Genomic DNA, 15391 nt, shown 5'->3' with positions numbered 1-15391 from the left:
GCCACTGCCATGATCTCTTGGGAGAGCTTCATTTCCTTCTCTGTCTGGATCACCATGTACTGCCTGCACTTCTCAGCTAGTGTGGTCTTCCCCTGGGACTCTATCATAAGTTCTGCAAACCTCTTGAGCTGAGTCTTCCTTTCCCATCCCCTCAGGATGGCTTGCCTGTTAGCAGTAGATAAAGGCATGGTCCTTGATGGTTTGGTTGTTGTAAGTGCCATGGAAATATGGGGGGAAAAATCATTTATTGTTCACATTCCATACAGGCCATGATAGCATTTTTTTAGTATGCATACATAACTTTACCTCCCTTAGGATCTTCCCAGCCTTGGGGGAACCTCAGAGATGGGCTCTGGGGGAGGGAGTGCGGGTGTCTGGGCCACGGGGACCCTGCGCAGCCCCCTGCTGTACCCCCAAATATCCCCCTCTCAGTACACACACACCTCCAGTACCCTCCAAATATCACCTCCAGCACCCCCAAATACCCCCTCAAACACCCTCTAAATACTCCCTCTCGGTACATACACCTACTCCTCCAGCACCCCAAAATATCACCACTGGCACCCCCCAAATACCTCCTCAGAGTACACATACCCACCCCTTCAGCACCCCCACATCTGTACCCACCCACACCAGTTCTCCCTCCCCCCTTCCTGTGGCAGTACCCTCTATTTGGCAACTTGAAAAACTGTAACCCTATTGGGCAGGGCAAAAAACCAAGAATCCACTAAAAGACCGGAGGGGCAGAGTTTTCCCCCAAGATGTGCCCAACTGGCATGTGTGACACTCCCAGACTGAGGTGGCGACAAAACATAACAGAGAAACAGGAGCTAGGTTGTCGTAGGGGTTTCTTTAACTTTCTACTCCTGGGAGAATCTTTTTTTGTTGTCTGTATTGCTACAGACATAGTTGCTGACAGGTATTTTGAAATAAATTACCAAAATAATTGAAATTGGTGTGATTATATTGTGTTATTTTGACAACTAAAATATGTAGTATTTTGCAGAATTTTAAAATACTGTGCGCAGAATTTTTAGGCGGAGAATTCCTCCAGGAGTATGAATTGCCCAGGCGAAGCATGTTTGGAAACATGTACAGTGGGGCCGAACGGGCAGTGTGAGATTACAGAGGGAGGCGAGGGCTGGATTCTCAGAACAGCTCCTAGCTCTCATCTGTCTAAAATGGCTGTGACCATGAAGTACCCGGAGCAGAAGACAGAACGGCTGTATAGCACAATAATTATAAATTGAAATGATAGGTACTTACAGGACAAAGTTCCCTCCAGGAGTTCTGCCTTTTTCAGTCCTGGTCTGGGTTTCTGGCTAGAACCTGGGATTGGCTGATGCCTGGCAGGAATTGGGGTACATTGCAGCAGGGCGTGACTCCTGCTGGCTTTCTAGCTGGGTGATGTCAGGGTTCTGGGTCTCCAACAGATCCTGGATCTTAGGGGAAAGCTCCTCTCCAGCACCCTCCTGCTCAACCTCCAGTGGGCCTTGCTGGTCATTCTCAGTGTGGGGGAGAGTGCAGCCAGCCGGTGCCACAATGTTGGTGGGGTCATGCTATATAATAGTGTAGCATTCTGTCCAGTTCACCATAAAAAGGACAGGTCACATATCCCCTGCCAGATTGTCTCCTTTTGTCCCTCATTTCAATGTACTTACTCCTAAGCTGCTTGTTCTTTATCCAGCACTGGTCAGCATCCTTGTCATGACCCCTCTTGGACGTGTGCTTGGGAACATCCACAAACAGGTCTTTATTCTGGTGGCTGGCCACAGGAGCTTCCTGCACCGACACTTCTCCCCACATGACAAGGAGATCCAGCGTCTCAGCACACCTCCAAGCAGCTGCACGAGGCATGCTGTAGGGCTTCTGGAGTGCTGTCATGTTGTATTGCAAGAATGCTGGTACACTTAGATCCAGGAGCAAATGGGCAAATTCTGGTTCTGCACCAGTTTTTAAAGGGGGGAGGCGATGCCCTGAGAACTTGACATCAGAGCAAGGAGAGGTGAATAGACAGGTCAGTAATGATAGATTTGCTGAGCACTGTGGGATAGCTGTTGGAAGCATGCAAACAAAAGTGGTGTGCAGCAATTGAATCCACACAAACAGCAGACCCCACTAATTCAATGCACAGCAAACCTGATGCACTTGGCAACCAGACTCCAGAGTTCATGGCAAATGTGGAGCTAGTGGCAGTCATGGATTGTGTTGTGTGTACGCAACCATTTTCAAACTTCACTTGGTTTGATCTGCTTTAAAACCCCTGTATAGACAAGCCCAAAGACTTGTCCTGCACCACCCACCACCAGAACACTTTGTTTCAATCCTAGTCCCACAGCATCTCTCTTGATCCACGTCCCTCTGCAATCCAGCTAATGCGGTAGGGCTAGCTCGTTACAACATGCTATGCTACTGGTCAATTCTATAACAGGTTTTACTAGTAAGTGGTTTAAGAATTTTATCATTTGAAAATGTCTGAAAATAAATTAGTGTCCTTTTTCACTCAAGTCAGGGATGACCTTTGGGGTTAACCTATCTTTGGTGCCTTGTCCCAACCTAGCACTGAGTTCTTCCGCTACCACACACAATTCTTTTTTAAACTACCCTAATATTAAAAATAACACCATGTGAGTGTAGTTAAGAAGTGTGTTGGCACTAACAAATAAGCAGTTGACAACTCTGAAAAATTAACTGGCATTTAAAGTACATCATCAACAAAGAAGAAGAAAAATTAGAACAACAAATAAAAGATCTTGCAAATGAAACACTATAAAATGCATGTCTATGCAGCTAAGATTAGTCTGTTTGGTTTTATCCTGCATGATAGAAATATTTTCAGGAGTGGAGATTAATTGCATTATAGTGTTTTTGACATACCATTTTTCCAGTCCACTTGCCAGAGAGACACTTTTTATGTTTTGGTATAAAAACATTTACTATTATAACTTTCACCTGGCAAGTTTGGGCAACTAGCAATGATGTCAAAATAGCTGTCTAATCTCAGCTATCTTTTTATACGGCTCTCATTACCATAGTATTTGAACACAAATATTTTATTTGACTATATACTATGCAATGTGTATGTGATGATTAATGTTAAAGTCACTCGATATTTACTTTTAAAAATACATGGGTGGTCAGGTGTGTCATTTCCTTATATTCTGAAAGTATAAAATAGGGCGCAGATTCTTGGTGGCTCACGGAAATATTATTTTTCATGCAGTCTGAAGATAATTTGGTATGGGAAGAGATCATTGTTCTACATGTCTGTACAGTGCCTTGCACACTTTTGACATTATACAAATAATTGCAATAATCATCAGATTTTTCAAACACAGGATTAGACCTACATGGTGATAAAATTTATCCCGCAATTTTCTTGCATATTGTGCTACTGAAACAGCACAAACTGCATGTGTAAATTAAACTTTGCAAGCTGAATGAATACTTGTAGCTCATCGCAGACACACTATATGCTATGCAAACCAGGGGTTGGATCCTGCAACGTATTGATCGGCCTCGACTCCCACTGAAATCAATGTGGATTAAAGATATTCAGCACCCAATAGCACTCATTTGCAGGATCTGGATGTAATAACGTGCTCTCAGAATGTTTCTCCAGCATAAGAACAGTAGAGCATTAAAAAAAATATTGAAATGAGAAAAAAAATTCTGCCCTAGAAATAGATTCTGTGGGTTTGTGAGATGGTCTGATAGGCATCCTTGAACTAACAAGAAGGAATCATAAAAACCCCTTATCCATTCTGAGAGGGTAAATGGATTTTGAGAGATACTCTTAGCCAGCTGTTGGGACTTGAAAACCCTGTGGCCAAGGGCAACCTCTCCATTTACAGGTGCCCAATATAGCATTTATGAGAGATGCTTTTATGAGAGATACTTTTAGTGTGCCTTCCACAAGATATCAGCCATTTTTCCTCCTCCTCCTATACAGGACCTTGACTAGAATGATGAACACGCCCAAAATCAGTGCCTCCTATGAGCAATCAACATAGGTTCCCCCTGCCACCCCAAATATTCTTCACTGTCTGTTCCATTAAGATTGTCAGAAGAGAGGGGAAAGAAGTAGCCTGATTCTCTCTATAGGGCTGTGGGACCAAGTCAACACTCCCACAGCGAGCACTATTAGGCTTACAGCAAAAGCAGAGAGAGACTCCATAATCCTTCGAGCAGTTACTAGGGAGCCCATGTAATGTAAAAGACAAACAGTGTAGTGACAGCAATGAGCCAGATTGCACTGCCAACCCTATGCAAAGTGCAGGGTATCCACACAGGTGCACATATATATAATTAAAAGCGGCTCCATTTCACTGATGGGAGAAGCGATTCCTGTATGTGTGTTTATATATTTTGTACAGCACTGTAGGAAGAAAGGCTGAACAGAACTGTCAGGTATTATTAAAATGTCAGGTGCTATTGGTAGCTGTGGGCATTGCGTGACTGTATCCCCACAGAGCTCATGAAATCCAAAGGCAGAAATGTCTGTGCTTTGCTGAGAGTGGGTGGCTGAATAGGTTTTAACATTGTGTTTCAGACCATTCTCTCCTCTCTTGCTGAGGTTAAATGAACCTACTCAGTCAAAAGCTAAGTCAGTATGCCACTGTTGCACTTCCAGTTAGGAACCAGGGAAGTGGTATGATTTGTTGCTCCATGTTAATGAAGGGGGTATCACTAAAGCCGGGGGCCATTTCAGATAACATATTCATTGTTAGACTGTGCCTCAGCCTACACTGTTACAGCACTTTCCCAAAGGCTGGATCTCTGCAGAGGCACTGCAGCTCAAACCATAGAGACTGTGATTCTGTAAGAACACAGGTCTAAACACTGCACCATAATGAACCGTGTAATGTGTATGTATCACTCTCCTCTAATGTACAGAATCACAAGTGGGAGGGGGGAGTTGTGAATTGTGAGGGTTTTTGATTTTCCAGAATCTGGAAATTTCTGGAAGGTGAACAGGGCATCTGAAACATGGCTCCGTACAAAGCTAGAGCTCGTGTTAGTTTTTCAATCTTCACAGTGCCGAATTCACTGGGTGGTTGTTTCTCATTCTAACTGGTGTAAGGTGTAAATATGAAAGCTGCTGATTAATACTGCAAAAGGATGATCAATCATCACTTTATGACTTTATCTGACTCTACATCCCTAAAGTTGAAGGCAATGGTAGAAAACAGGTGATTCAATGGCCTGCAGCAAAGAAAACATATTGTTGTTCTACAGGAAAATGTATACATTGTCAAGAGTTAAGTTGAAAGACAGCGTTTGTGTTCATCTCAAATGGGCAGAAAAATCAGTTTCTTTGGATTCTTCTACATCAAATGTGTCACTGAAAGTAACTTCGTCTATTGAAATGGAAGAGCAGAATACTGAGTCTGATGATCCTGCAAAGAAACAATTTTGATGCCATCATGATCCCTGAAATATAGCTGTTATAATACGTACTTGTTAAGATCTTCCAGCTGATCTTGAAGATCAGCTTCACTTAGGAACTGTCTCTATCTTTGCCATCCCCAAAATAGTAAGGATCATCCAGTGATTACCCCCATAAAAACATCTTAAAGGCAAAGACTTGAACTTGATAAGAGATAACATTACCTTCAGTGTAGCACTAAATGAACAATTTAGTGAAATGGTTGAAATGCTTCACCCTGGTATATTCCTCTGGACAGATTTACACTCAGAGGTTCACTACTAATGCTGGAAGTGCAGAAATAGAAGGAGAAAAATAAAGGAAGAAATAAAGGAATCAACAGTAGTGAACGAAGGTTCACCAAACATGAAAACTCCCCCAATAATGGCTACAAGCATCCAAAGGGAAAAATACATCCTTACTTAATTCCATTGGTTCTCTGTCTGAAGAGAAAACCACAGACTATTGTGTCCAAGTTTCTAGAGATGCTAACCAAAGATACAGAGAAAGCAGAATAAGATAGGCTTTGCTATTTGTTCAGGCAATGAAAATAGAAAAAGAGGATAGAAATTTTCAGATGTAATCACTCTAACCTTCTGAGATGTCTGTGTTTAGCACACTATTTAAACTTTGTTTAGAAAGCAGTAACACTTAACAGAGTCCTTAGGTGAAATCCTTGCCCAACTGAGGTCAATGGAAGTGTAAAGGATTATACAACAGGAGGCCAAAACCAAGCTAACCAAAACCACCCAAAGTCCCCTTTTACAAGGCCTCCAAACCAACTTTGGCCAGCAGAGTTTCCCGGTCTCTCATTGCTTTAGGAAGCAGGCAGGCTTTCTCCATTTCCCATAGGTATCAAGTCAGGGGAGGAGCAGCTTAACCAAGTTCAAGTGCCTTGAATCAGAGCAATCAAACTAATAGACAGAAAACAAAGCCTCTACGAAGCAGATCAGGCTAATAGCTGCAAGTGTGGCTTCTGGTCCCTTCTCTCTCGCTCAGCTTCTTTTTCCCGCTTATATAGCCCAGTTCCAGGGTGGGGCAGGGCACTCCTTGACTGAACTCAGGTTGCTTGGCTGTAAGTGCTAGACTGTCCCTTAAAGGGGTATTACACCCCACCATAGGGAGTTTTGCCATTGACTTCAATGGGGCTAGAATTTCATCCCTTAAGTACATTGTGGACATTCAAAAATTCTTTAACTAGCATCAGTCTCACAGTGGTTGTCTGATAGGATTGATGCCCCAGCTTCCCGATGTAATTTAATGGACCATCCCAGGAAGACTGTGTCATTGCCTTGACATCCGGTACCCTAAGTATGCTGAGTTTTGCAGTGCACAGAAGGACGATGTTGATCAAAACACAGCACACGTTTTACGCAGCAAGAGACTCTACAGCAAGCCAGATACAACTGAGGAATAAATACTGTACATTGATGTTTCGCATCTCACAGCATGTGTTTTGTGGTTTCTCTTCATAAACCATTTAGTAACCCCTCCGCCCCACTTCAGAAAGAAGAAGTGCTTTTTTCAAGATGAGGCTAGTCTGGTCACGGGAGACCAGGATCATGCTGGACAAAGGATGAAATCTGAAATTATAGTTGTACATTTATTTAGGGTTTTCTCTTCAATTAAGAGGATGATCTGAATTATATATCACTGTGTCCAACGATGATGGGGAAATTAACAAGTTGCTCTATGCATTGAGCAGCATTAAGAACAATGGACAATCACGCCTAAGCCCCCAGAAATAAGTTTTACGTCAGAACACTTCTGTCAGCCCAGAATATGGGAGTGCTGAGGTTACTATTAAGCTTAGGTCTCCCTCAGGGCCAGGACTTTTGCTCCAGGCACAACATGCACTTTATGTCAGGGTTTTCCTGCTACAGAATGCACCACAAGCAAGAATGACACATTCAATGGATTAAAAACCACTTCAAATCATGTGAAATGTGACCAGATGTAACAAACATTACCACATGTACCTGACAAGCCATTCGTGAAATGGCCTCATGACTGTCTGCAGAGTCCTGCACATGAGTTATTCTTGCACTGCCCTGGAATAATTAATGCAGCTGATGCACACAAAAATCTATTCTTTCTTTTTAGCTTTGCTTGTGAGTTGTAGTAGCAGTGGGTCTAACATTACCCTTGCCCAGCCTTTTAAGTAACTGTGTGGAATGCCTTTGCCAAAAACAAGACACCCCTCTCCCCAAGATCTGCCAATTTTGTGCCTGTCAGGAGTTGGGCACATTTAATCAGCAGTGTGTTTCTATTTTACAACTGGTAGGATGTTCCGACCACCAATAAGTGTGCAGCCCAGCCCAGAATACGGCCACGTATACGCAATACATGTTGTCTATACTCTCTTTGGCTACCAAAAATGTTCTAATTTTTATTTCAAGAAACAATAAGATAATGTAAAATACCTACGATATTATGGCCAACGCCACTAGTGGAAAAGGTTCCTTAGGACACAGGAAAATTATTTTTAAAAACTGTAATAGCAATACAGAGAGGACACTCTTGGAGTACAACACTGCAATATACATGCAGTGATCTTCATAAAATTTGCCACTGTCCTTTTCAAAAATCCGTTTTTTTACTACTACAGTACAAGGTACAGGTAGCCCAAAATGTGTTGTAGGGTGAAAGGTCATATATACTATTTGGAACACAGATAGACATTTTCATGTTTGCTTGCCAATACCTTCCAATCTGGTCCTGAATGTCAGGGTATTTCATTTGCTAAATTCAACTTGTCAACTGTATCGAATATGTACTAATCCTATTATATGCATCACAGTCCGCTAATAACCATGTAGGAGCCATTACATCTTTTCCTCTTTGATCAGTCCAGATTTAGATGCTGGCCAAGGGCAAGAACCACAAACTCTATTTGTAATTAGCTTTGGATGCATTTTGGAGGAGAAGCACATTAGTATTAAATATTCAGTGTAAACAACATTAATCATTTTTAGGGATTCTGGTTTGGGGATTTTATTAATTTCATTGTTGAGGGTTTATTTTTAGCAATTTTTGAGTTCTACATAGATGTTAAAAATTGTTTTTTGGGGAACTTTCCTCTGTGTATATACTGTAATGAGGAATGTGTATTATATACATTAGTTGTAAATACAGTTATAAGTAATCTCTCTGTTTCAAATAGTCCTATGTTAAAATGCACTAGGGAATGATTAGTGTGCATGAGCAAGATCTACCTAGACCAATTAATGTGTAACGTGTGCTTTAGAAATCACATCTCATAGCCCGCATTACTGCTCCATGTAGACAAGCCCTTAGGTACAAAAAAAAAAAAAAAACATTTCCAGGGTTTTCTGATGTTTACTGGACAAACACTGATTTAATTTTTATTTGTGTCAGGGTTGTTTTCTCTGTGTTTATTGGTTAAAAGCTTAAATTGGAAGTCTAGTCATATTGTACTCTTTAAAGGGTTCTCAGTTCCTGTCCATCAACCATGTCCATTTCTGCAGCAAATAAATTCTCACTCTTTCTCTATTAGGTATCAAAATAAATTTATCTATTGCCATTTATATTTATGTTCCTGAATCTCTCTCTTATCCTAAGGTGGAACAATTTTCTGAATTTGTGGATTGACAAGTGCAGTTGTCTAGTTTCCTTCTCCACCATTATTTTAGGAATGGCAGTGACTTCTTCCCTTAGGCGTTGGATCCTGGGACTGGCTCTGCACAGAGGAGGACCTTTGTGTTCATATAGATCCAACTTCAAGAGGGAGATCCTTCGGATGTAAATATTCACAATGCACCTCTTTACCCATCGATGCCCATTCACTGTCAGGTGCACATGGACATCAAGCAGAGAGAGAGAAGCAGAGCTGGCTGGAAAATGGAATTTCCCTTCTGAGGGGAATGCTGATATTTTGAAATATCCTTTCATCCCAAATCAGAACAAAAAGTCAAAATTTCAAAATTTACTTCGAACAAAAATTCTGAAATTACCTTGTCAACTGGCAAAAAGAAAAGGAGTCCTTGTGGCACCTTAGAGACTAACCAATTTATTTGAGCATGAGCTTTCGTGAGCTGTAGCTCACGAAAGCTCATGCTCAAATAAATTGGTTAGTCTCTAAGGTGCCACAAGGACTCCTTTTCTTTTTGCGAATACAGACTAACACGGCTGTTACTCTGAAACTTGTCAACTGGGTGACTTGGGCCCTTTAAGAAGGAACAGGTCCAGTCCACCTGTGTCTCATTAGCAGCCTCTGGATAGGGCCAGATAGTGGGCAGCTGGTCCTGATAAAGAGCCAGAGTGGAACAGGAAACAGAGAGAGGAACCCGTGGCAGAGATTGCAGAGAGCAGGAGGCTCCTGCAAGAGACCTTCCTTGACCATGGGGAAGGGTTTGAGCCTGGAAGCCATAGTCATAGGGCTGAAGACTAAGCAGACTCCAGGGGAGTAGATCAAATCTCCAGGCACGTAGTGCTGAGAATGGCCTGCTAAAGTCGGGAAGAGCTGCAGAGAACAGAATTCAATGGAAATGGCAGGGAGAGAAGCCTGACAACAGAGTTTTGTTTTCAGTTTTATGACAGTAAGTTAGACCCTGGGAGAAGCGATACTGTTGGACCAGAGGTCTGTGTGGAGTTTATTAAGGATGCCTGAAGAGGAGAAACTGAGGCAAAGTGCTGGAGAGGAAGACCAGGCCACAGGGGTGCATGGGAGGTGGCTTCCCTGGTAACAAACCTTATTTAAATGTTTCATTTTGATGTTGTCAGTTTGACTTTTGTTATATTATAATTAATATACAAGTCAAAACATTTTGACTATGTTATACATAAGCTGACAAAAAACATTTTGATAATTTCCTGTAGAATTAAAATTAAATATATATGTTCCTGTAAAACATTTTGATTTTGTCAAATCAGTTTCCAACAGAAAAGTGTTCCATCAGATAATTTTTTGACCCGCCCTTGTGTGAAAGCAACAATGTTCAGGGCAACAGAAGTGACAATTTCAAGATTGTTAGCAAGCTAATGTAGTTCTTCAACATGAAAGCAAATTCTTCCAGGCTGCACAGATGCTGTGTGCAAACAGGAATTTTTGCTTTGTTGGCACACTTGAACAGTACTTAATGGTTTCTGTGCAGTGCTAGATTCTCAGAGCACCTATTGACCTCACTGCAGAATCAGACCATAATGAACAAGGTTCAAAGAACATTAAAAAAAGGAAGAAAAACACTTCTTCATTTAAATGTTATTTATTACATTTAGGGTCCGGGTCAGGTTTAGTATAATTTTTAAAAACAAAATAGGTTTCCTACCTGTGCTACTGATACCACTCTAGATTATTAACACAAAAATGATTAAAAAAATAAATTACTTTTCAGTATTTAAGCTGTGAGCATTTTGCTCAGCTAGGACAAAGATATTCAGTTTCACCTGTTTCAAGTCTATTAATTTCATTTTCAGATTTTTACACAAAAGCAAATGGTGCAAAGTTTGGATTACAGGCAAGAGATTGGATCCTTCTTTAACCCACCCTACCCCTTGCCATTTTTCTAAGGACCTTTCTCCACTGGAATAATAAAGAGATAATGGAAGCTTTTCTATTGGTCTTGGATTTTATAAAATATGACCTGACAGAATGGCAGGGAGCAAAAGTCTGGTAGGGTTGGGGGAAAGGATTAGATTGGGGGCAAGGAACCTGGTGAGATTGGGACTGGAGGGGGGCACAGGAAGAGAGAAATTGTGATTGGTTGGAAAAAGGGATTGGGACTGGTAGCTGGGGTGGGGAGGCTGGGACTGGTTCAGGAAGAATTCTGGGATTGGATGCCTGTGGGAGACTAGTGCTTTGAGCTGGTGAGAAAAATGGGGCGGGGGAGGGGAGAGAAGGGAAGAGCACTGGGCAGCAGGACACTAAGGCAAAATATTATTCTTACAAAAATTGCCATGGTACCGTTAACATCCATGGAGAGCAGGCAGAACCTTAGCTGTTAACATTTCATCCAAATAACCCCACAACGTAAATTTTACGGAACTCAGTTTAACTACCTTGAAATGAAACTTGCTGGGATTTGAACTTGTAGCTGCAGGAAAAGTAGGCATTTTAAACCTGAGCTCTTAAACCAGTAAGCCATTCCATAACCTTTAATAATAGAATGTAAATAGAGCTGTACCTACATTTGCCTGAGATTCGTCATGGCCGTTGATCTCTGCTAACTCCTTGGCACTTTTTAACTGCAAAGTATAAAGAAAGAAACAAAACAAAAAAACAACAAAAACAAAACAAAATTAAAAAACCCAAAACCACACAAAGCACATTACTTGAGTATTTCACACAGTTATCTTTGATTTATTTGAAGTAGCATTTTATAAAGCTTCCAATGAGAAAAACAGATGGAGCATATAATTCTAATGAGTTTTTGCTCAAGCCATTTTGAAACCAACATATTTAAGGCTTGATAAGTTTAGGCAGGGGGGAGTAAGGAAAATAATAAGACTGGATCATTATTTTTTAAATAATAAGATTAGAAAACAGTTTCAAGGCATAAAAAGTGTACAAAATTGGCTCTCAGGAAGAATAAATGATTTCATTTCCCATTCTTGTTGCTATTAATTTAAGCTTTGCAATGTTTGCAAGTTGCCACTAGCTAAATAGTGTTGGCTTATGATTACTTTTGAATGATACATTCTGAGTTGTTTAAAATGTCAGAGTGCTCCTGTATATTGCCTTCTTGAGGAAGTACACAGATAACTGACATGGCTCCTGAGTATGATGGAGGAGGAAGAGATATGGAACTCATTTATTTAGTTATCGGGAGGAAGAACTGGAAAGATACTGCCAATTTCACTACAGGTGATCTGAAGCAAAACTTTTTTTTTCTTAAAGTAAATGAGATTTTTAATGGAAATTCAGGATTACTTCAGGGGAGATTATAAAATAATCACTATCAGAAGATTTAAGAAATTACCTAATGACATTTTGGGCCAAATTTTCAAAGATATCTGCACATCCAATCTACAGATGAACCCACACAGACAGGTATGTGCCACTGCAACCTTCACATGCTTGCATGAACTGGGGATTTAAGATGAGCATGCAGAACAAAGCGCATTTGCACTTAGGTGTGTATACCTTTAAAAAAATGTATGCCTTTATTCTAACCTATTCAAAATGAGAGTGGGGGGGTAAACAGCTCTTTCTGCTGTTTCAACCTGTTTTTACTAAGGAAGTAGCAGTTGTTATAAGAGTTATCTTTTCTGCCTAACACAAATGGTTTATCGTGTGAGAACAACCCTATAATTCTCGTAAAAATGGACACCAATATGCTTGAATCAGAACAGCTGCTATTTATAATTAGAGCAGTCCAATGCATTCCATATGAATGCGCCACCACTTCCATGAAATGATAAGCAACCAGGGCCGGTCTTAGGGAAAAACGGCACCCTGGGTGAACTTGCATTTTGGAACACCTTGCCCCCGCTGCCTCCCCATCCATCCTCCACATTGCCCCTGGTCCCCCACGGCTTCCCTGGACTCCCCACCCACCCTGGCCTCTGATGCCTCCGTGGACTCCCCAGCCATCCCCCCCATCACTCCTGGCCCCTGCTGCCTACACCAGAGCCCCCTCATTCCCCCCCATCGCCCTTGGCTCCCTCTGCCTCTCCATCCCCCACACGCGTAAGAGGTCAGAAGAGCAGGCTCTTGTCTGAAAGGGAGCTCAGCATGTTGTTTAAGATAACCTGCTCATTGCTCAAAATAAAAAGGGCAAGGAAGGTTAGCTAATTTCATATGTTTATTTACCTTCACCCCCGCCTTCTTCAGGTTCACCAAGTGCAGCCACCCTACAATCACTGGCTATTACCTGTGCGATGCGCAGCATGTATTCTACTGCTGACTTCAGATTCACCACTGAACCACACTCTCACTCTGCTAGAGATTGGAATCTGTCTCTAGGTAAATATGTATACTAGACTTTTCCCCCAAAAAACTTTCCACCCCATGACCACCATGGGTAAGTTTCATAGATGGTAACTCTAGTGTAGCCACAGCATTGGCAGCTGTGGCCATTTTCACCTCTGTGCCATCTGTTCTGAGCAAGGTTAGACAGCACAGAGGATAACATGCTGATGCCTTGTCTATACTAGAGCTCCCACCATTGCACTGCGGGTAGCGATAGTGGAAAACGTTAAGGAAAAACGCCTAGGTGCAGACACACCAAGAGTAATATCCCTTTTTTCCAATATTGTTTTTTGTTCAAGATTGAATTATATTCTTATCTTATATCCTAAATGGCATAAAATAGTAACAGAAACCCTGGAAAAACATACAATATTGAAAAAAAACCAGGAGCTGCCCTACCCCAAAGGCAGGCTCTGTTGCTGTTCAATGGCAAATGTGGTTACCAGCAAAGAGCATGCTGATGCATTGCACTGAACTGGAGCCACCAATTGCCAAGGGGCTACCCTTCATGAATCTGAAAGGAAAGCAGAAGGGTTACAACCTTAGCCGTGCACTGACATGTCCATGGGTTTTTTTGGGAGTGGGGCATTTCTTCTACAGGATTATTCACATTCTACAGGTAATCCATGTGTAAAAATATACAGACTCTTTAAGAGTACAATCAAAGCTCAGCTGGATCAAAATTTTGCACTAAGAACCTTGGTTTCTGTGGCACTTCAGTGCAACAGGCTGGAAATTCTGCCTCAGCTTTAAATTAACTTTTAAAAATAGCGGGTTTTGCTGAAAGTAATACAAAAATTTATAATACAATACAAGCGCACAGTCAACCTATGGAACTCCTTGCCTGAGGAGGTTGTGAAGGCTAGGACTATAACAGGGTTTAAAAGAAAACTGGGTAAATTCATGGAGGTTAAGTCCATTAATGGCTATTAGCCAGGATGGGTAAAGAATGGTGTCCCTAGCCTCTGTTTGTCAGATGGTGGAGATGGATGGTAGGAGAGAGATCAGTTGATCATTACCTGTTAGGTTCACTCCCTCTGGGCACCTGGCATTGGCCACTGTCGGTAGACAGGCTACTGGGCTGGATGGACCTTTGGTCTGACCCAGTATGGCCATTCTTATGTTCTTAATCAATCCAGTAGCCCCTGTGCTTTTATTTTGATGTTAAATGTTCACATTTATTTGACTCTGCCCATGATTTTCAATATTCAGCATGTCACAGATATTTGCAATGAAAACACGTAGTTGCACTACGGTGGTTGTCAGATTGTAAGATCTTCCCGTATGTTTTATTACATTTTGAGTGCTATAATAAAAAATTTTTTAAAGAGTATTTTATAACACTGTTGTTTGAATGCTACTAACATATGTTAAAATTGTAGCCCTAAAATACCCTATATTTATGTTTCGTATATACTATATAGATCCTGCATGTCCCTTAGCCCATTTCTCATCTGAAGTTTTAGGTGCCAAAAAAGTTGTAATCAAATCCATTCTTCCTTATACCCTTTTGTCTAAGATGGCATTACATCAGTTCACATTTAGAAAGTTATCTTTGCAACCGTAAGCGCTAGAAATATCTTTTTAAGTGAAAACTTTATTTTGCAGAATCTGGATTGTCAGATTGTAAAGTATATTTGTGCCAAATGCATCTGACGACACACGTCCGATGTGCATAACTATAAAAACATACAAACATTCAAAAATTCAGAAGGATTTTTTAAAATTATGAAAACCATAGACTTTTTGAATCCTTGCCATCTAAACAATTTACATTCTACACTTCTGAGTTTTAGCTCTAGGTTACATTAATCAATCAAAAAAGCAATCCACTGCCTACTTCAGCTAAAAACTATGGAGTTGTGACTACTGTCTCCACAATCAAGTTGTCGACACACAACATTTATTTGTATACTCTGTGTGTGTGGACAACACAGTATTTCATCTCCAGTACCACACATACGGGCACAGATCTTCCTTTGCTGTGAAACAATCCATCTTACCCTGCATATTAGACAATATTTTCAAATACA

General features: G+C 41.1%; 1 protein-coding gene across 2 annotated transcripts in view; it reads right to left on the bottom strand.

The window, feature by feature from the left end:
* ENOX1 (ecto-NOX disulfide-thiol exchanger 1) overlaps positions 1-15391 on the bottom strand; it is a 194554-nt gene that overhangs the window by 19482 nt on the left and 159681 nt on the right. The window contains exon 10 of one of the 2 annotated variants that reach the window (XM_077811882.1): positions 11576-11632. The exons of the other annotated variant lie outside the window; for it this stretch is intronic. Within the exon in view, the coding sequence (XP_077668008.1) occupies positions 11576-11632 (57 nt within the window). The remainder of the gene's footprint in view (positions 1-11575; positions 11633-15391) is intronic. 2 annotated transcript variants of the gene reach the window in all.

This window comes from Eretmochelys imbricata, chromosome 1, assembly GCF_965152235.1.
Source record: "Eretmochelys imbricata isolate rEreImb1 chromosome 1, rEreImb1.hap1, whole genome shotgun sequence".
Lineage (NCBI taxonomy): Eukaryota > Metazoa > Chordata > Testudines > Cheloniidae > Eretmochelys > Eretmochelys imbricata.
Note: the sequence above shows the minus strand (reverse complement) of the source record. Positions and strands in the feature narration are given on the sequence as shown.